General features: G+C 41.4%; 1 protein-coding gene across 2 annotated transcripts; it reads left to right on the forward strand.

The window, feature by feature from the left end:
- Nucleotides 1-383: 383 nt before the first annotated feature.
- mbtd1 (mbt domain containing 1) lies at nt 384-21,535 on the forward strand. Of its 2 annotated transcripts, XM_061029104.1 has the most exons (17): nt 385-566; nt 3,941-4,145; nt 4,249-4,382; nt 4,490-4,604; nt 4,684-4,766; nt 4,859-4,976; nt 5,785-5,919; nt 6,024-6,112; nt 7,002-7,236; nt 7,546-7,601; nt 8,612-8,716; nt 8,806-8,953; nt 9,443-9,525; nt 10,009-10,243; nt 11,206-11,277; nt 12,603-12,758; nt 13,990-21,535. In XM_061029104.1, exons 1-17 carry the CDS (start codon nt 546-548, stop codon nt 14,106-14,108), a joined length of 2,109 nt encoding a protein of 702 aa, XP_060885087.1. In that variant the 5' UTR covers nt 385-545; the 3' UTR covers nt 14,109-21,535. The 2 variants fall into 2 exon arrangements, with proteins under 2 accessions (XP_060885088.1, XP_060885087.1); XM_061029105.1 differs by lacking the exon at nt 12,603-12,758 and having other exon boundaries at nt 384-566.
- The last annotated feature ends 400 nt before the right edge of the window (nt 21,536-21,935 follow it).

Here is a 21,935-nt window from a genome sequence, read left to right on the forward strand (position 1 = left end):
AATACCTAAGAAAGGATACAAGAAGTGAAAGAAGCGATAGAGAGAAGGGGAGGGAGAGAAAACATAAAGCACACTGCGTGGGTATACTCCATATACTAAGGTACACCCTGCACTAAAACACTGCATAGAGACTGCTATATGTTTTAAAAGACTGAATGACAACTTTTTATGTTGGCCCAAAATGTTTGAGACACTGGACATGACACAAACAAGAGTCTCACTTCAGAAATGAACCTCTTTTTAATAAACTCAGCTGTTGCATAAAAGCAGGTGAATTACCATTCATTCATCTTCACTGCTTAGTCCACTGTTTTGTTTCTGTGTGGGTCGATGACCTCCATTTTTTGATCGACCAATCACATGAAAGTAGGTTACGCTAGCGCATGCGCAGACGCAGCAGAGTAATTTGTTGATATCCTGCTTGGTAGTATTCATTTAGACTTTTGGTATTTTTTAAAAGGCACAGTTATCCCCCAGCGTTAGGGGTTTTTTTTATTTGCATTTGGCAGCGTCGTTAACGAGACAGTGATCTATATGAAGGGCTAATGGAAGACACAAGGGATCTGGTGAGTGTATTTGAGATGTTTTAGGGCCGCGAGTTTTTCCGATTACAGAGGATTTGCTTCGGCTAGCGCTCCTCCTTTGTTGTTATCTATGATGTTTAGCTAGTGGGGACAGCCAGCAACAAACATCACACAGCTCTGTCTCGCAAGAATCAATATTACATTTAAAATTACATTTCCCCCACATATGTGTAGGTGCACGGTTGCTGAGTAGCTGAAGGAAATAAGGAGCCTTTGTGAATCAAAAACAGGAAAAACTGGTTTCCGCTAGCTAGCATTGCTAACGCTAGCTAGCTTTGCTACCGCTAGCTAGCCTTGGGGGGGGCTATATCTAATAAGGCCGCCCTTTATTGACGCGCACGTAAAGGCTTGCTTTTTCTATTTTGTACATGTATCATTTTGCACAGTGTTTTTCTTGAGGTGCAGTTTGTTGTTTTTTCTTGCAGCAGTGTTGCAGACTTAACGTTTGTTAGCGCAGCCAGTTAGCATGTCACCTGTGATGCTCTGAGGAGGAAGTAGACAGAAAATCAGCTTTATTGGTCAGGTGTGTTTACAAATACAAGGAAGTTTAACTTTGATCAGACTGTGCTCTCTGTGTACACAAGTAAATGTTAACAATACGCAAACTAACATATAAGATAGTAGTGCAGCGGTGATCAGTGTTAAAGATGCTGAGATGAAAATCTGTACCTTATTATGTCATTAGGTGCAGGTGGGTTGATTTACATTAGGTAGAGCTGATGGTTTTTACAGTGTTTACCTGAAGGCAGGGTGCATAGGTTAATGTCAGATGAGGAGGATAACAATATTTACAAGAATAAGTGTTTGACTATAAAGAAAAGGGGGTTAAATATTCTTATTTACATCCACAGGGGGGCGTGTTGTTTGATTCATTTAATTTTAGCAGGAAAAAAATCTCATTGACATAGAAACTCTTTTTTTACCAAGAGTCTCGCCAGTTTCCTTGCCAAGACCATTCAGTGTAAAAAAGCATGCTTATGTATGTTTATGCTCAGGTAGAAAGTGTATAAATAGTTCAGGACAGGTTAAAAAAAACAAAAGTTGCACAGTATGTAATAATATTGCACTGGTGATTATTACAGGAGAAGTAGGACAATATGAGAGGAGGGATGATGGTGTGTGTGTGTGTGTGTGTGTGTGTGTGTGTGTGTGTGTGTGTGTGTGTGTGTGTGTGTGTGTGTGTGTGTGTGTGTGTGTGTGTGTGTGTGTGTGTGTGTGTGTGTGTGTGTGTGTGTGTGTGTGTGTGTGTGTGTGTGTGTGTGTGTGTGTGTGTGTGTGTGTGTGTGTGATGAGGGTGGGAGGGTCAGTGCATGTTGAGTTGAGTGTGTGTTTCTATGTTAAAGTTTCACACAGAGAACAAAAGTCCGACAACGATCAAATATTACATCAATCAACAAATCAGAAGCGTTAAGCAAAGAAACACATGCGCCCACAGGCGTTAAATGATCCGTTACCCTGGTTTAAAATCTTCCAAGCTAAACTAAATGCTCCAGTTTGAGGTGACTGTACAGCTTCAGATAAAGACGCACTTTGACCAGAGGTGGATCGAGTTATTACAGGGTTATTTCACAGGGATTGTTCATCAGAGTGACAGCTGTTCTTGTGGTCGGGTTGTTTTGGCGTACAGTGATCTGTACCGCCTCCTGGAGGGGAGGAGTTTGAACAGTTTGTGACCGGTGTGTGAGGGGTCTGCAGTGATGCTACCTGCTGCTGTTTCCTGACCCTGGAGTGGGAGGTCAGCCCCCATGATTTTTTCTGCAGACCTGATTGTCCGTTGCAATCCTTGCAAAAAAAGTGTCCTTTTTCTGTGAGTGTTATAGAGCTGGAATACCCACATACTATACCTGTTAATACAATGATTGATCTTGATGTTGTACATAGTAGGGCTGGGCGATATAGATCAAATCTCATATCTGGATATTGTTTAGCTGAATGGCGATACTCGATATATATCTCGACACAGCTTTGTGTTTTTCAGGCTTTTTTTTTTTTTTTTAATTTTCCCTCAGAGGGAGAGAAAAGAGAAGGAGGAGCAGGGTGAAGAGGGACAGACAGTGAGATGAGAATTAGGGTGACCTGGCAGCTCTACAGAATCAGAATCAGAATTATTAATCCCAGGGGGAAATTTGTTTGCTACACTTGCTCATAAACACAGAAGACACATTTAACATTATTTTATTATATATATTTATTATTATAATATATCCATATATCTTAAAAACTGGATATATCGCCCAGTCCTAACATCTAGTCATGTTAATATCATCCTCTCATCTCTCATGATCCTATGCACACTGTTTGAACGTGAGCACTGTAAAAACTTAATGTAGTCCTGGGCGATCATTTCTGAAGTGAAAGCAGATCAGTTTGGATTTTTACCCTGGACTATGTGGGGAGATTTTCACTGAAATCATGCACATATCTGCACAACTGCACAGCTTCTCCAGCTTCTGCATATTTTGTGTTTTTATATTCTATTATATATTTTGTAATTGCGTTTTATATATTGTTGTATCTTCTATTTAAGTTGGTCATTCGGAGCTCTGCTGTGTTATAGCTTCTTACTACTTTAGTCCTTACTAAATGTTTAATAAGCGGAAGAAAATGGATGAATGGAGTAACAACACTATAACTGTTTATTCATTTATTCAGTCAGTCACTGAACAACAATTGTTATTTATGTCTACCTTCTTAAACTCGATTAATTGCACAGCCCTTCTTCAAACTCAGAGCGTTGTTTCATTGACCTTTATCTGCTCAGCTGTCATTCTTTCTGACACACGAGCTGCAAACTCTGCGTTTTGTAAACTATGGACTTTAGGCATGCTCTGCTGGATGACCTAAAATGATCCAAAACTTTCTTTGCCTGTGTTATCTGTTCTGTAAGAATGTTTTCATAATCAAAATATAAGGAAAAAATATAACATATAGACTTATATTGGTATGTGATGTGATTCAGCCAATGAATAAGTCTGATAGTTACGGTTAACTTGTAGAAGAAGAAGAAAAAAGTGACAACATCTGGCTCTAAAATGTAAATATATTTGTGTTAAATAATCAACCAAATATCTGCATGATAATAATAACATCCTTTTGACCACTGATGCTACTGCTGGCTGTGACTCAGTTGGTAGAGTCGGTCGTCTCTCAACTGGATGGTCAAGGGTTCGATCCCCAGCTCCTAAGGCAATATGTCCGCCGTGGCCTTGGGCAAGACTCTTAACCCCAAGTTTGTGGGGGTGTTCTGTTTTTCCGATATAAAATATATTTAGGGAAGGTACTTGTTAGTCCCTGCTTCACAGCCTTTCATTCAGTCCTATTCTGATGTCATGTTTTTGTTGTTGTTGTTTGTAAAGGCTGAACGAACCCCACGTTCAGAGCGTAAGCGGAGAGACTCGTTCGGGATGTTTGATGGCTACGACAGCTGCAGCGAGGAGTCCACCAGCAGCTCCAGCTCAGAGGACAGTGAAGATGAGGTGGTGCCCTCCATCCCTGCCAGCCTGCCCATCATTAAGAACAATGGTCAGGTCTACACCTACCCTGACGGCAAGGCTGGAATGGGTCAGTACCTGCAAATTATGCCTCCTGTGCTTTTCAAGGATATTACCCCAGTGATGATTTGAGGAGATTATATTTGTCTGTTTCGCCATCTCTTTTTCCACAGCCACTTGTGAGATGTGTGGGATGGTCGGAGTACGAGATGCTTTTTATTCAAAAACCAAGCGCTTCTGCAGTGTGTCCTGCTCGAGGAGTTATTCCTCAAATTCCAAAAAAGCTAGCATTCTGGCAAGACTCCAGGTAAGCGCAGTACAAAGCTAATGCAACAAATATTTCATCAATGCAAAAAATATTTGACACAAATATCGTCTGCTTCGTTTTTTTTTGTTTTTTTTTGTTTTTTTTAGGGCAAACCACCAACAAAAAAGGCAAAAGTCTTACAGAAACAGCCTCTTGTGGCGAAGTTGGCAGCTTACGCCCAGTACCAGGCGAGTCAACAGAACCAGGCCAAATCGAAAGCTGGTAAGTTGCACAAAAAGCACTAGTAGCGGTTTGTATGGTAACAGTACGCCATCTTGACCCTGTTTGTCGTCTCTGTCAGTGGTCCCCGCTGAGATCTTTGACTGGGGGCGGTACATCTGTAGCAATAACACCGTTGGAGCTCCAGTCAGCTGCTTCAAACACGTACGTAACAACTGGAGTTGAGCCGCGCAGCGCGCACACATGTGTTGCTTCTTTCCCTGAATAACTTCCCGGCTTCCTGTGCTCTGCTTCAGGCCCCGATGGGGACGTGCTGGGGCGGCATAGCGGAAGGAGTGAGGATTGAAGTGCTCAACTCCGACACCAGCCTCTCCACTAAGGTGTACTGGATAGCAGAAATCATTAAGCTAGCAGGTAAGACTACGTCAGGAGATGGTTCATGGGACGATGTTTGAATTCAGTATTTATCCTCTTTGTATGCAGATGTTTTGAATTATATTTTAGAGAATTGGGATGCACAGTGGTTAGCGCTGTTGCCTCACAGCGAGGAGGTTCCTGGTTTGAATCCCCGTCTGACAGGAGCCTCTCTGTGTGGAGTTTGCATGTTCTCCCCGTGCATGTGTGGGTTCCCTCTGTATAGTCCGGCTTCCTCCCACAGTCCAAAGACATGCTCGTTAGGTTAACTGGTGACTCTAAATTGGCCGTAGTGTGGCTGGTTGTCTGTCTCTACAAGTCAGCCCTGTGATTGATGGCGACCAGTCTAGTAACGCCGCCTCTACCTGACAGCTGCGATCACTCCGGCTCCCCTGCGATCCCGAACGGGAAAAGCAGTACAGATAATGGATATTAACAATTGTTAAGGGTAAAAATTGGAGTATTTCATCACACTGTTTGAAGAAAACCTTGAGTCTCTGATTTTTGTTGGTGTTTAAATATTTTATCTTGAGCAATCACTGAAGAGACTCTGGTTTTTACACGAAAATAAAAAGCAGATGTTTGTACAGTTGTTCTAAAAACTGTGCAACATGTCTGTTCTCTAAAAGTTGAGCCCGACCATTATCGACATCTTCAGTTTCACGACATCTGAGCAAACATCTGAGATTAGAACAAGTGAGCATGCCGCCTTTGAGTGGAGGCTGCTTTGAAGACTTTTGTTTCTTTTCTTTTTTTTTAACAATAAGATGTTAAATGTTTAATGTGAAACTCTGTGATGTTTGTGCAGGGTTTAAGGCTCTCCTGCGGTATGAGGGCTTTGATAACGACACCAGTAAAGACTTCTGGTCTAACCTCTGCATCCCCGAGGTGCACCCGGTGGGATGGTGTGCGTCGAGTGGCAAACCCCTCGTACCTCCCAAAAGTGAGCCTCGTGCATGACTCGTTCTTTTTTTTTTAAATGTTTCTAAAACTTCTGTTCTTGGATGTTTTGAACTGTTGAAGTAATTTCTGTATTCTCTCTGACAGGCATACAGCATAAGTACTCAAACTGGAAAGCTTTTCTCGTGAAGCGTCTCACTGGAGCTAAAACACTGCCGCCTGACTTTAATTCCAAGGTGAAACACTCAAATCCCTTTATAAACCTGATGGTACTGGTTTTGATGGTCAGGGCCGAAATTACAGATCTGATCCATCTGCTAGCGGTTACCTTCTTGATTTGACAAAAGTGCTCAGTGTTGACTATCAAACTTATTTTTGGACTATGGCTTGGATTTATTTGGACCAGAGAAGGTAGGCGGTTTTAAGGCGCCCCCGCATGGCCGTTTTGGATGTCCCTCGGTTAGCCAGATATATGACTAGTTATCAGGTCAAACCAACAGGTGTTGCAGTGATGGAAGCGGGCAAGAGAACTGGTTCAGATAGAAGTGATTGTACCCGACTTAAAAAGCCTCTGCATGTTTCTAAAAAGCTCCACGAGCAGAAACGAGCTCAAACTAGGATCAATATTGGAGATGTTTTTGAAAAATGGAGAGAGGTTAGAACACAGAAAGATTTACAGACCGATGCAGAGCCGGATAAACACTGAAGCTTCAGTGTCCACCACATGGTGACCTGCGTGAGCATCGACTCTAGAGAGGAGGGGGCAGGGGGGAGACAGCTCTCTACAATATTTTGAATTTAGACTGCATTACCCATTTTAAACACTAGGTGTCAGAGGTACATATTGCACCTTTAAAGGGTCTGATGCTTTTTTGAAACCAGAAACTATTGATTGCTGCGTACGACGTCACCAAACTTTCTTTTCAAAAAGAAAACATTTTTTGCTTCAGTTGGTGTTCTACTGTGGTGTCTCTCACTGGCGAGTTATAGTTTGACTTTGTTGCCTTTACTGGTTGCTCACTATGGCTGTGTTGTTGTTGTTGTTGTTGTGTTAAACACAAATACACAAACAAACTGACAGCTGCATGTGCTTTCATTTATCCGGTGTGTCATTGTCCACCACAGGTACATGAAAACATGCAGTTTCCCTTTAAGAAGCTGATGCGCGTGGAGGTGGTGGATAAGAACTACCTGTGCCGGACACGGGTGGCGCTGGTGGAGCAGGTAATCGGAGGTCGCCTCAGGCTTGTTTACGAGGAGAGCCAGGACCAATCGGATGACTTCTGGTGCCACATGTTCAGCCCCCTCATCCACAACATTGGCTGGTCGAGAAGCATCGGACATCGCTTCAAACGATCCGGTGAGTGAATACAGCGAGTTGGAGAGGTTTAAACGATGAAATCGTGTTAAATTCTTTTTTTTTTTTTTTTTAGCTTCAGTGACGTATGTACAGTTTGTCCCTTTTGCTATTTGTGTGATTGTATGTAACAGGTATGAGCCATATTGAATAACAAGGAAATATTTAAAAGTTGGCCTCTTAAAGGACTTTTTTTTTTGCCACTGTAATTTTGCTAAATGCTGCTATACAAATAAAGATTGATTGATTGCTGAAACATCATGTATACTGATGCTTAGACTAATTTTGATCTGCTATTTCATTTTATTTTAGATGTAACAAAGAAGATTGAGGGTCAGGCTGATGCTCCTGCACAGGTCTTCCAAAAGGTAACGCAAAACACACATTGTCTGCGCCCGCCTCACTAAACAAAGAATCCTAGAATATGTGGATAGCCAAGCTATCCTTCTTAGACTGAGGCCAATGTGTTTTTTTTAATGCTCCCTTTAGAGGTGTGCTCAAACCCATAACAGGTAATATTTCAGGTGGTGCAAAGTTTTTTTACAGAGTCAACATAAAAAAGAGAATTTGCATCATTATGGATTTTGTGCAATCATTTTTTTTAACCTGCAAAACTGATCTTAAATTGAACATGCTCTTTTAAGGCCTTGAACACACTAAAATTTAAGATTTTTAAAATCTTAAATGATTTTGAAAATGTGGGAGACCCCACACATGACGACAAATCATGCCAGATTTAACAGTTCAGTTCTTATAGCGTGTGGAGATCAACATGATGACCGACTCGGCACACCACACCCTAACCAATTAATTAACCAACAACTAGAGTCCATCAGATAATCAGGCCTTTGCTGACTCTGGTCGGAAGTGGGGAAGCAGTCCCAAAATCGGCCCGATTGTAGTGTGAACCCTGCTTAATGCACAGCAAAATATTGGCTTCTGTTTTAATAGTTAACACAGAAGCCGGCTTCCCTCATGTCAAAGTTCAAAACAATCCCTAACCCATGTCGTCACCATGAAGGTGTTCTGATTTAAAGGGGACATATTATGAAAAATCCACTTCTACAGTGTTTTTGAAAACTGTTATTCTCGCTAGTGAAGGTGAGTGATGTCTACCAGGAAAACTCAGGGGGGGGCTCATTGCATTTAAAGAGACACACACACCAAAACGGAGCGTTCTGAGAGAGCTGGTTTATACAGGGTCACAAACCTCCTCTGGTGCTTGATTCATGTTATATTTTGACCAAAGCACAGCACAGATGTTTCATTTAGACCACAGGGGACTGTTTGAAAAGGTGGAGAAGCAGGATAATATGCCCTCTTTATTGCCACATTTAAATAGTCTTCAGCTCTTTGTCCACCTGTCTGTGTTGATCAGGTGAAAGATGTGGACCAGAGCGGGGATTGGTTCAAAGATGGGATGAAGCTAGAAGCCATCGACCCCCTCAACCTCTCAGCTATATGTGTAGCCACTGTAAGAAAGGTGAGTGTGTCTTTGATGTCACTTTCTTTATCATGCAGATTTAATCTCACGTTAAAAAAACGTACGGATGAATACTGTTGTCTCTGCAGGTGTTGGCAGACGGGTACCTCATGATCGGGATCGACGGGTCGGAGGCGGTGGATGGATCAGACTGGTTCTGCTACCACAGCACCTCCCCCTCCATCTTCCCTGTCGGCTTCTGTGAAATCAACAACATTGAACTCACGCCCCCTAGAGGTAATGCACGCTCATATCTGTCTTACTTTTAGTCCCTGAGAAAAGCGAATGGGCCTTGGCTTCCTTAGAGAGAAGCACATGCTTGAATAAAACAAACTAAACAGAATAAGGAACAAAACTCCTGAAAAACTCCTGAAGTTTTCAGAGTGAGCTGCATGTGTGAATGCAGCCAGCTGAAATTTTTTTCACACTTCTCCTGCCAATTTTGTTTTTAATATAAAGCATATTTTTTGAACTCTCTATAATATTTTTGTATTTTACTAACATTAAAAAATGTTTTGTGTTTGTACGTCGAAAAGAATTGGTCCAGGCAAAAGTTTGTCTAACCTGTGGTAGCCCAGCAACTGTTGCTATAAGAGGGGACTCTCTGATTGGTGGGGTCATTGGACTAATCAGAGAGCCATCAAAGGGTCACTTGAATGAGTCTGAAAGGTGCCATTTAAATGCAGCTTTGATTGGTTAATGAATGTTGTGCTCTCCGTTCCTCAGGGTACACTAAACTGCCATTTAAATGGTTCGACTACCTCAGAGAGATGGGATCAATCGCTGCTCCTGTCAAGCTCTTCAACAAGGTGGGATTCATCGACTCTCCCTGATGATTTGTTTTAAGAAACCAGAGTGTTTCAGGTTATCAATGACCACTAAATGATTTCACACCTCCACATCTTAAACGTTACAGATGGGTTTGCATCATGCATATAAAACATGACACCGCCACTCACATTGTATTGTTGTGGTTTAGTCTTTTATCTGCTCCTTCTTGACCTTTCTTAAGTCCCACTATTGTGGAGTTTAAAGCTACAGGAAAATAAAGTTGTGCACCTTTTAGTGACACCAATGCTCTTATGTTGTAGAGTTGGGTTAACTTCCTGTGAGCTGTTTTTGTATGGCAGCATCTCTTTATCATATTGCCCAGTGTTTCTTTCCCTCTGTCTGATTAATTTGGTTTAAAAACAGATCAATGTCTCCCATTCTAGTTATCATTTCTCTTTGTCTTGCTAGTTGATGAGTAACATTATTTTTTCTTCCTCTTCGCTGCCCTGCATCTTTTGTAGGAGGTTCCCAATCACGGTTTCCGGCAGGGTATGAAGCTGGAGGCCGTGGATCTGATGGAACCGCGGCTGGTGTGTGTTGCCACGGTGACGAGGATTGTGCACCGGTTACTGAGGATCCATTTTGACGGCTGGGAGGACGAGTACGACCAGTGGGTGGACTGCGAGTCACCTGACCTGTACCCAGTGGGCTGGTGTCAGCTGACGGGCTACCAGCTCCAACCGCCCGCCTCACAGAGTGAGTGAAGACACACCTACACTCAAAACATAACAGATTACAGCTGACATGAGGCTAGATAGCAGAATCTGTTTGCATTTCATTATAAATAACACTTGATTGTGAGAATGTGCTGCATATGTTCTTTTCTTTGAGTCTTGTGTTCGAGTGAAGCGCTAATCAAAGGGATCAGTTTTACCTGAGGACTTCTCAAAATATGCGTTTGTAAATCTGCATCTCAGTGATTTGGGCCTTTTTTTTTCTGCTTACTCTCGGTAATCTCACTGATTTTTTTCTGCCTCTCTCTCTCTCTCTCTCTCTCTCTCTCTCTCTCTCTCTCCATAAAGTATTTTCAACCATAAATGAAATGGTGCAAATTCATCTCTCAAGAGTGTGTGGGGGGGATTTCCAGACAGAAAAATTACATTTTCTTTGATTTTTGCTTGAGTTTTGTCGACATGTCTTAGTCTTAGCCGTGACATTTACGCCCCTCCCTCCCTTCCGACCTTCTTCCCTAACTCCCTCCCTCCCTTTCTTTCTGCCTTCCTACCTGTAAGACTTGACTTCACACAAGAATGATGAAAATCACAATTAAAAATGAAGAGAAGATCTTGTTCCAGAGGTTTGGGGCAGTAGCTGAAAAAGCTCGGTCTCCTCTGGTCCTCAGCCTCGTGTTTGGAGCCGTTAAAATCAACTGGCCGGCAGATATGAGTGATCTTGACGGGCTGCAAAGTTCTGAGAAATATTGTGCTGAGCCGTGTAGCGATTTAAAAACAGATAAACATCAACAACCAAACTGTGATCACTGTGGACGGAGAGGATCCAGTGCTCTTAGTCAGGCCTTATCAGAGTTCATTCTGATCCTACATATCTGATTCAGTGCAGCAGTATAGTAATATATCCATCTTCTATGTGCGTGATAACAGTTTGTTCCTGGTTTTGTCCCCTAACGCCTCCGCTTCTTGTCTTCTGGCTTCGTTCAGGTAACAGAGAAATGCCTCAGTCTGTACCCAAGCAGAAGAAAAAGGCTCAGCAGTACAAAGGCCAAAAGAAAAGTGAGTGATCCTTTAACGGTGACTTATTATTGTTCTCCATTCCTCTCTTCACTGTCCTTTTTTTTTTTTTCTTGCTCCTCTCACTGTCACTGGTTTCACTGGTTGTGGAGGCTCTGCTGCTCTCTCATCTGTTTAGTGTCAGCGAGGAGTTTTCAGCTGACCTCTCAGGGGTGTCTTTTCCTCTTTCTTTTTTTTGTGGGCACTTGTTAAAACGAAGCCTTTGAAATGCAGTTTGTGAAATGTAGTTTCAGTGTTTGAGATACTCGAGGGTCTGGTGTGCGTCCTTTCTCCGATCACAAACATGGATGCTAAGGCTAAATGGATACATTTTACCAAAACAAAACAGCTCATATGGAAGTCTGAAGCTGCCAATATTAAAGAATCTAAATTAATAAATGTATCATGATTTGCTTTTACTTTATGCTTGACGAGTACTGGAGCCCGATTGATCGGCCAAGGTCAATATTTTAAGGGCACATATTCAAAGATTCCCGATATGGACGCAGAAAGAGTAAACTTTTTGAACTAAGATGAAATCAAGCCTCGTCAACATGCAGACCTGTGTGACCTGCGGTGTAAAAGTGCTTTGAGTAGTCAGAAGACCAGAAAATAACTATACAAGCTCAAGTCCTTTACCATGGCATTCATACATCTTGCCCAGGGACACATGGGACATGTGGCTGCAGGAGTGGGGGGATCGAACCCCCGACCTTTCGGTTGAGAGATGAACGGCTCTACCACTGAGCCAAATCCACCCAAATTCTTTCGATCAAAAAAGGACGTTATCAGGCACCGGTAGCCTAGCGGTTAGTGCATGCTCCCCTTGTACAATGTCTACAGTCCTACCAAGTGGGCAGCCTGGGTTCAAATCCGACCTGTGGCTCCTTTCACGCATGTCATTCCTCTCTCTCTCTCTCTCCTATTTCTGAAATGAAGGCTTTAAAAGCTTGTTACCATTATCTCTCTGGTTCTTCTTCCATGTCTGTCATGTAAAGATGGCTGTCCAAAAGAGACTTAAAATGATATTAAACCACTTAAATATCGGCAGTCATAGACTTCTTTATATGTGTTTATGCTGCTCACGGTGTGATCTTGGTGGTGAACAGTGCAGCTGCTCACGTGGGTCTGGTGGTCTGCTGACGGCGTGCCGGGGGCTTTTTCAGAGGGTCATTTTCACCTTAAGTTCTCGCCTTTTTTTTTTTTTTTTTAACTTTCCTTCCGAACACAAACTGCAAACATCCAGAACACTTTTCCAGCTGAATTGAATTGAACCCATGTGTGTAAAACGCCCCTGGTAGCTTACCCGAGTCTGGCTTGGTGTTTAGAAAGGAAGATTCCGGTTGGTCGACGTCCCTTCAGTCAGGCAGGCAGGAGGAGGAGCAGCTTCTCAGGGGACGAAGAGCAGAGTCCGCCCCCTTACCCTGCCCAGGGGCCCACTCGGCCCCGACCCCGAACCCACCTCCACCAAACCCACAAATCAGGTAACATCTCACTAACGATTGAACCAGCACAGCGCAGAGTCTCCTCGGACTCGCAGGAGGGGGTCCTCTGAGTCCGGCTCTCAGGGCCTCACTGTGGACGCTGCTGATGCTGCTGCATGTTCTTCTGTTCCATGTTTTTTATATCTGTGTTCTCTCGTGAATATTTCCTCACGTCAGCAAACGTCTGGTCATTCAACGCTGCAGGAATCTGCGGTTCTTGCGTTTCTTCTTCTGCATGTTTATTATATTTTATTGAAGCGGTTTTCTTGATGCTTTAAACTCTTGTAAAGTTCATATTGAAGGGAAACCCCAGTCATCTTAAACCAGGACTATATATTTGTTTAACCTTTTTCAAATCAAAAGGTACAAAAAGTTTAGAATAGCTGCAACAAAATTCCTGCAGGAAAAATTCAACTTTAAAAAAAAAAACTTTAAAAGTTTAGTTTCTGACAGATTTTTATTCTCACGGTGGCTTTGTGTAAGGACTAAGATGGCAGGTCGGGTTAGCGCTGTGTGTGCTGCTGTGTGCCTACACGCAGGGCCTCTCCCAATTCCGCAGCGCTGTTTCCCTTTAGGGACACCAGTATCACGCTGTACTGGATGCAATGTGAAACTACAAAGACACAGTGATGTCAGCGTTGATTTGGCGTTATTGCATTATTTAAAGGGCTGTGGTCTGTAAAAACAAAAAACAGAAGGATCCCTACAGAAGTCTACTTTCTATACTATTCACATTTTGGACATAGCCTTCCTCAGCGTGTGTGCGTGTGCGTGTGTGTGTGTGTGTGTGTATAAACGCAGACAGACACAGGAGGAGAGGGCAGACCGTCTTATTAATCGATCATCGAGTAATCGATGGTTGATCTCTTGGATGGATAAAATAAGAGAAGCCAGCACTTAAACAACATATTTCCTTAATGTCTGATGTAGTAAGGTAATTTGATCATGTAATTCAGTAGATATCTTACAGATTGGACCTATACATTGAGAGCATTTGCCTGCAGGGATTAGCGATGCTATTTCAGCCTGTTCAGCCATTCCCAAACTTTTTGTACCTGTGTCAAGAACGGCTTAGGTGTAAAAAGAACAAATGACCCTCCATCACCTGGAAAAAAGACAAAGCCTCCTGCTTCATTTTACGTGCAGGTGCATGAACACAACTGGCTCATCTGTGCTGCTGCTCTCTCTCTCTCTCTCTCTCTCTCTTATGTGTCACTGTCCCGCTCTGTAGAGTCTCTTCTGCGGATGAAAGAGGAGGCGGCCGAGGTGGACGAGTTCACCTTCTCACAGGGCACCTCGGACCAGGAGAGCAACGGCTCAGGCAGCTACTACATCAAACAGGAGCCCTGAGGACACACCAACCAGGACGGGGCAGGGCGACCTGGGACAGGACACACCCCCCCAGCCAGGATCAGGAACGCGGAGAGTTAAACAAGCCTCGAATCACACTCAGACCAACAACGCAGACGGGCCTTCTGTGGAGTCAAGAGAGCGCCACGCTGCAGAACAGGGGGGAGTTTTTATGATTCTGAAACATCGTGAAGGCGTATCCCCCAGTTTTCCAACCTTGTAGCTGTTTGTGCACATGACCACTCACAACATGTGTCTGATGGAGGGGTTGGGATGCACCCAGGGTCGGGCCTGGGTCTCACACCGTTTGGGCGATTTCATCCTCGGGTGATGCATCGTGATTCTTCTCCTCTCCGGTCTGAAATCCGATAATTTTTGATTGGATTAAAAAACACAACCTTTTTTCTACAAAAATGGGGGTCCTGCTATCTGGGCCGCACACAGAGACCTGTAGAAACTGTGAGAACCATTTATTGAGCCAGGTCTTTCCATGTCTTTCTTTTTTCTTCTTCTCGTTTTTGTTTGTCTTCAGGTCAGAGAGTCAGCCACTGAACGGCCTGAGGAGCGCGGAGAGGCTGGCAGGAAGAGGAACAGCTCTGTACATTTTGATTATTTTCTTCTGAACATTTTTGCCAGCTGGACTTTTACTTTGTTTATAGTACTTGAAATATCCCCCCCCCCCCCTTGATTTCGTTTTTATTTTTTATTAATGTACTTATTTTGCATTTACATATTTGGTGGCTGCGTGGGAAAGTTAATGTGCGTTGTTTCATAAAAGTGATTATATTGATATAGTATGTGAAGGCTTATTCATAAAGAGTGACAGAGTATAGATATTAATGATTTGAAGAGACAGACGAGTTCAACGCTGCTCAGCAGGAACCGTCTTCATGTTTCATTCTGTTTGTTTGTTTCTCACACTTTGAAGACGTCCACAGCGGCGTTCATTTCTGCTCCAAACATTACACAACCAAAGTCTGATTCAAGGCGAATGTTCAGAACTTTTTAGAAATGCTTTCAGGTGATTTAGAGAGAGAGGGGGAGAGAGAGAGAGAGACAGAAAGGAATTTCTGCAAGGTTCAATTACATGTAACATATTTTAAAGAATGCAAATAGATGTAAAAGTCACAGAGGCCCTAAGAGGACAAAAAAACAAAAAAAAAAACAACGTCTATCTGGCACTCACCAGAAACTATCCTATGAGCAGGAAAGAAGTTTCTTGTGCTCACAAAAGTTTCACGGGTGCATGAGAACTTGCTCACGGCATATTTTCTCATGCATGCAATACCTTCTCATGCTCACGAGATACTTTCTGGTGCACCTCTCTTACTTGTTTCTTTTGTTTTTTGTCCCCTCAGGGGCTCTGTAGGTAGTGTCCCTGTGCCAAAAGTGGAGCAGCTCACCATTCCCATAAAAAATAGTTTTTCATGACATCTGGATCGGATCAGATTTCCACAAAGGTCACGTCTACGTAAATTAACGTTTGGGTCAATATTCTCTTCACCTTTGGTCTGAACAAAGCATAGAGCCTAAAAGATTCCACTTTAAAGCTGCTTCTGCTTCCTGTAGGAGCGTCAGTTGTTTTTGTTGAACGTAGCTGGTAGGTGACATTTTTAGAAATCTGTTTCCTCTCCATGTGGAGCTAAATTTCACTTCTCAGTAATTATTTTGAACATTTTGTCGCAGCTTTAACCGTGACCACACCTCCTGAGGATATTTGGTGGAACTCGTCCTTATTTAACGATCTTATTTAACAACAGAAACATTTACTTAAACATTCCTTCTTATTAGCACTGTTTGTATTGTATTTACAGGATTATCTGTGTCGTTCAGTTTTTGTTTACGTCCACCTCCAAAACCGCCACACTTTATATTATTTACTGGAGGAAAAGCTGGGTGGACTGCTGTGATGACTCCGTGTGGACCTGTCACAGTAATCCTAACTCCCACAGTAGCACTTAAAACTCAGAGAACATCCAGAGGAAAGCTTTCTTCATGTTTAAACTAAAAGTCTTGGAGGTTTAAGATAAACTTTAGAATAAAAACATGGGGCTCTGTGTGTGCTGTAATGTCGAGCAGAAATGATGTCACTGTGGAGATAAAATGATTTTTCTCCATTTCAAAGTTTGAAAGATGAGAAACAAACTGAAAGTGTGACTGAAAACAAGCAGCAGGATATAAAAGAGAGACTGCATCTTACTGACACACGTTTACTCCCACTGTCTCGCCGTTCAACACGGAGTAGAAGCGGAAACGTTTGGACGTAGGAAGGTAACGTGAGCAGCAGCGTTGACCTCGTGTGGTTCAGATGTTGTGAGCGCTGCTGGATGCTTGACTCACATCAAGTGTCACTCCAGCAGCGGTTCACATCCTGACGGATCGGTTGGTGTTGTTCTCTGGACCATTTGTCCGCTGGTTGATGAAGACAGAAGTTCAAACAGTCGAGTTATACGGAGTGTGGAGTGTGCCGCCACGATAACCAGACTCAATCTTTGTGCAACTGGAGTTAATTATTACATTTCAGAATGATCTTATATATATTCGTTTTCATGTTTTATTTGGATAATGCATCAAAAAAACTTAGATTTAATTGTTTTACATTTTCAGAAAGTCAAGAAACTTTTGAAGTCGTAAAAAAAAGGGAACTCCAAAATTCTTTCACATTCATATTCTTTCCCATCTTCAATGTGCACACAAAAAAATACAATGAAGGCCCGCCTCGTACTGGCGCCTGTCCCAAAGTCATTTTATAGACTGATGTAAAATTGAAGTTTAACCGCATCTTGAAATAAATTAAACCTTATTCTTACATTTTTTTCTTACAAAAAAAGTGTCCTCTTTTGATTTAAACTTTATTGTTCATCTATTCTTAACATCTAAAAAAAAAAAAAGGAGACTTTTCTGGAAATGTAGGACAAGTAATTCTTTTTTCAGATGCCTGATCTTTAGCGTAAACATAACGATCAAAATGTTGTAAAACTCTGAGAAATACGATACTCAATTTGTAGATTAAATCATTTTTATATTGTTTTCTTGATGCATTACTAAAATGAACACATTGAATAATTGCTTCTTAAAAAATAACACATTTTAAAGTTGAATCCAGTTGCACATATTAAGTGTGGCCCTCTCGAGCTTCCGTACAATCAGCACGTGTGGTCACCAACTTTGGTGTCGTTTAAGGTCAGACGTCTGACCTCGTGTTTTATTGAAAGAAAAAGAAAAAAAAAGCTTTGGTGAAACGGTCTCCTCATCAAACAACTTCGTTGTCAAGAAGAAAAAAAAAGAATTTATTGAATATTGTATTCGGGTCATATGCAAAGTGTTTTTTTTTTTCCTCTATCGTTCTCATGTTGGAGCCATATGTATGCAAGCTAGTCGACGATTCACCTGAGCCACAGAATAACACGGGAACAATGCACTGCTTTTCACAGAGTCTCTCCGAGGACGGCATTTTAAACCAGACCACAGGATCTAAAGAAAGTGGCATAAATACACAGATTCTATACTTCTATAAATATATATATTCCTCATGACTCTGATGGACGAACACATGGTGAGTCGTCAGTAAGTCAGACGAGACTCCTCTCATTCTCTTTACAGATAGATTGGTTGCAGCTGTTTATCTACTACCTCCTGATGCTAGCCACGCTCAGCTAAAACAGAGTGTGACGTAATAGACTATGGCAGTGTGTTAGCATATGCAAATGAAAATGATTTAAAAAAAAAGACTAGACACCAAACACCCAACAGCACACGAGGTAGTCTTCTAATTTGAGTGATGCAATAATAATATAGAGCCCATATTATTTTGCTATGTTAAATACGAAACTTATAGCACCCTCAAATGTCATGATCACTACATACATACACATAATATAATTAACATATGAGATAATTTAACAAAATGCTATTGTATAACTGTGATTGTGTTTGTGAGTAAGGGTTCATATACAGAAGTGCAGAGCGCATTCAAAACTTCTCAGTGCCGGTATAAAAAAAATAAAAAGATCCATCATTTCTCTTTCTGCCAGTAAGGTTCATAATTCAATTCTCAGGAAGTTTGTGTTTTCTTTTCTTCTTCTTTATTTTTGGATGTAAAAGTTTGTGACTACAAATCTGAATCAGCTGGGTTTGAAATGCTCGAAGGTGAAGTCTTCATTTGTGTGCATCGTCCGTATGGAAGCAAACAAGGGCCTCGGTTACGAGAGTCAGTAACTGAAACCTATTATTTCATATCATAAATAAATTTGACGCTAAAATACTGACTTATAAGTATGATCACATTTTCAGGGAGGAAGAGTGTAGAACATTTTATACATAAATATATCATAAATCAAGTCTATCCTGTGTAAATGTGTCTCTGAGTCATGACTGTCTACAATGAGTGAGAAGCTCGAGTCCCGCTGGCTGTGTTGTTGTCAGAGCCGTGTTTACATGGAAATGAAGTGGACGTAATCCTCGTCCTTAAAAGCCTATCTGGTTAGTTCAGTTTAAATCTTGCACACTCATTGTCATCTCTAACAACACATACACAATTAAACTTAAATTTTCCCACACTCAAACACCTATATGACCTTAAGTCATTTATTTCCAGGATTATTTCATTATTTTAAGGATTAGAGCCCAATCAAGTTTTCCTGTAGAAAAAAATCTCACTATCAAATCTTCTTTTTTTTAAAAAAAAAACCTACATAAGGACATCAGGGTAACCTCGTTAATTCAATTTGAAACGTTATTTTCTAGTTTTCTTAAAGAAAAAAGTTCAAGATGAGGTTTTTGTTGTGATGACATTTTTTTAAAAGTCTTCGAGTGCGTTTCAGACTCTCACCACGAGGGCACTTCTTTGCTTCCATATTATCCAGTTCTTATCTGACTTTCCTTTTCATGATTTGTTGTCACTTTTTCAAATCTGTCTTAATGTTAAATTCTATATTTGAATGATGTCTAAAAAAACATGTTTGTTTTTTTGGGGTGTTTGAATTTAGCTTTTGCCGACTTTCTGTATTCCTCTTGTTTCCTAACGGGGTGTTGAGATAGTTTCCGACCTGTTTTTGTCATTTTATTCGTCTCCTGATCAGATTTGATAAAAGCTCCGCAGAAAGCTTCAAAGACCAAACGAGCAATAAAAGTGTCACAATCATTAGAAACAGATCGGGTGTCAGGTTAGGGATCTGTCGTGGGACTTTTGGTTCCTCTGATGTTGAAAGAAGCATTAAAAGATTTTCATGACCAAACTGCATTAATAACTTAGTACAAACAAAAAGACTGTTTTATGGACTAACTGCTGCTAACCCTCCTCGAGATAAACCATAAAAAAAGAAAAAAAGAATCAAATGCACAATCAACACTGTTTTGGATCTTGTGTTTCTCACTTTTCCTTGTAGATATTTAACTTTCTTGTTTCACCTTGATCCCCAAATCATCAAAAAGTGGAACAAGTTTCACTCCATCCACGGGTAGCTGAGTATTTAAAGAGTTTGGGCGTCAGTCTCTGCAGATTGATCGATTTGGGATCGGGTGCACTGATCAACAGATTGCATGTAGAACAGAACGCGTTGTGCTGATGTCGTGCCGAGCTTGTGGTTTGTTATTTTTGTTGTAACCGTCATTGTTCTCCAGCCTGTCTTTTGTTTTTCCTCCTCCACTGTGATCGGGGAATGTATGGAAGCCCACGTCCGCCATGAAGTGTTGAAGTATTTGTAATCAGTCTTGGTCTAAAGACCTGTTTCAAGACCACTTTTTTAAAGGTCTCGGAATCGAAAGCATTTGATTGGTCTTGTGTCGGTCTCAGACTTGGCGGACTCCAGATTCTAAATCTGACAGGTCAAAACCACCAGTCATTAGAATGTCAACGACCCTTTTCTAAAAGAGCGATTAACTTTGGTTCATTGATAATTCCATTTTTTCCCCCCGTTTACAGCCGCAACCTTCCCGGTGTTACGTTCTAAGTGAGTGACACGCCCGCTTTACACATGGTCTTGGACTTGTCTCGGTCTGGCCCTGCCTTGGTCTTGACTCGGTCTCGATCCCTAAATGACTTGTCCCGATCTCGGAGCATTCTGGTCTTGGGTCTGTCTTGGTCTCAGTTAGTTTGGTCTTGACTACAACACTACCGCCATGACAGAAAAAAAAAACATTAAAATGCATGATAAATCATAATACTCGCGCTTAATCCAGACCATAAAGTGCTTTATCAAAATATGTGGCTCAAGTCAGAATTCTGACGCGATGTGTCCTCATACTGACTTCTGTCTCATAAACTCGCTGTTCTTTTTTTATCATGTTTTTAAAACATTTGGCGGTAAGGATTGTATTCACATAGTGGCCATTTTTCTCCAAACTTCACTCTCAGCGCTACGACATTAAAACATAATTGGAGCTCCTCGTTCTGTGTTGAAGGTTGTGAGTCTTATAAATGTAGAGAATCTGACCATTTTCTATCATTTAACCTCTTTCAGCAACTGATTAGCAACAGAAAAATAGGAATAGTGAACATTTGAAGGAGCGTACAGCGATATTTCGAGCAAAAATAACAACATAGTTTTAATGCATCAGATTAGCATAAACATACTTCCTAGCTAACACTACCATTTTCTAGAAAGTTGCTAAATGCGAGCATAAGCGTATAAAAATGTGATGTCAAACCCTTTAGCCAAAGGCGATTAGGGAGATTTGACCAGTTGTTAGATGACCTACGCTAACACACTTAGCATCCTGGAGCAGTACGGCATTGTAACACCGCTTGAGCGTCTCACCCTGAGCGCGTACTTAAAGTTAAAATGTCCGCCGTGTGAGCATGTTGGTGAGCGGGCTTCCATAGAGGGTACCTGTTTGAGGTTACACCTGATCAGGTTTTTTCTCCTGCTCGCGGTGACGAGGAGCAGGCTGGAGTCTTGTTTCTTTTCTTTTTTTGTGTTCTTGGATACTAACACGGGTCTTTTGTATGTGATATCCCCCTCATTATATTAAACCATTATATCGTGGTGCTATATATATTTGATAAAAATGATGACTAAATGTATCGGGTTTGCTATCGTCTGAAAATAATTGTGAGTGGAGAGGGTTGTTGTGAAAATTTTTATTTTGGATACAAATGAAAAAAAAAATCTATGTTAATAGTTATAAATCTATTGATATTAACACTGACCCCCTGAGGTACATTATTAGATTGCAGTTTAAAGTTTGTACATCTTTTTGATAGTGTATACCAGTTTCCTTTCATATGGTAAATTTGTGCTGTGATCAAGCTTTGATAGACTTTGTAAATAAAGCCAAATGTTTGGATTATTATATCGGTTGTAATGAACGGCTTCTTTGTTTACAAGCATTGCAAACTGTTTCCGCATGGCTGTGAAAGTTTATCTGGTGATTTTTTGTAAGATCTGACTTTTACACTGAATAAAAAGGCTTATGACTTCAAACAACTGGAGACCCGTCGAGTTCTTGTTTGAACACAGGCAGCAGGAATGAAAACTTCCTGTTACGCCCTGAAGAAGAGCGTCTGCTCGTGGCAATTATGAGTACACTTTGAGGAGCAGTAATCAAACTACACGAGATCAAGTCCATTTACCATTCATAGAAATATATTCATATAATACACACACAGGCCACTTTATTAGGTACAGCTGTTGCAAATATCTAATCAGCCTATCAGCAGCAACTCAATGAATAAAGCCAAGTAGACGATCTGCTGAAGTTCAAACCGAGCACCAGAATGAGGAAAAAAGTAGATTTAAGTGACTTTGAACGTGGCATGGTTGTTGGTGCAAGACGGGCTGGTCTGATTATTTCAGCAACGGCTAATCTACTGGGATTTCCACACAC

The sequence above is a fragment of the Labrus mixtus genome, chromosome 21 (genome assembly GCF_963584025.1).
Source record: "Labrus mixtus chromosome 21, fLabMix1.1, whole genome shotgun sequence".
NCBI lineage: Eukaryota > Metazoa > Chordata > Actinopteri > Labriformes > Labridae > Labrus > Labrus mixtus.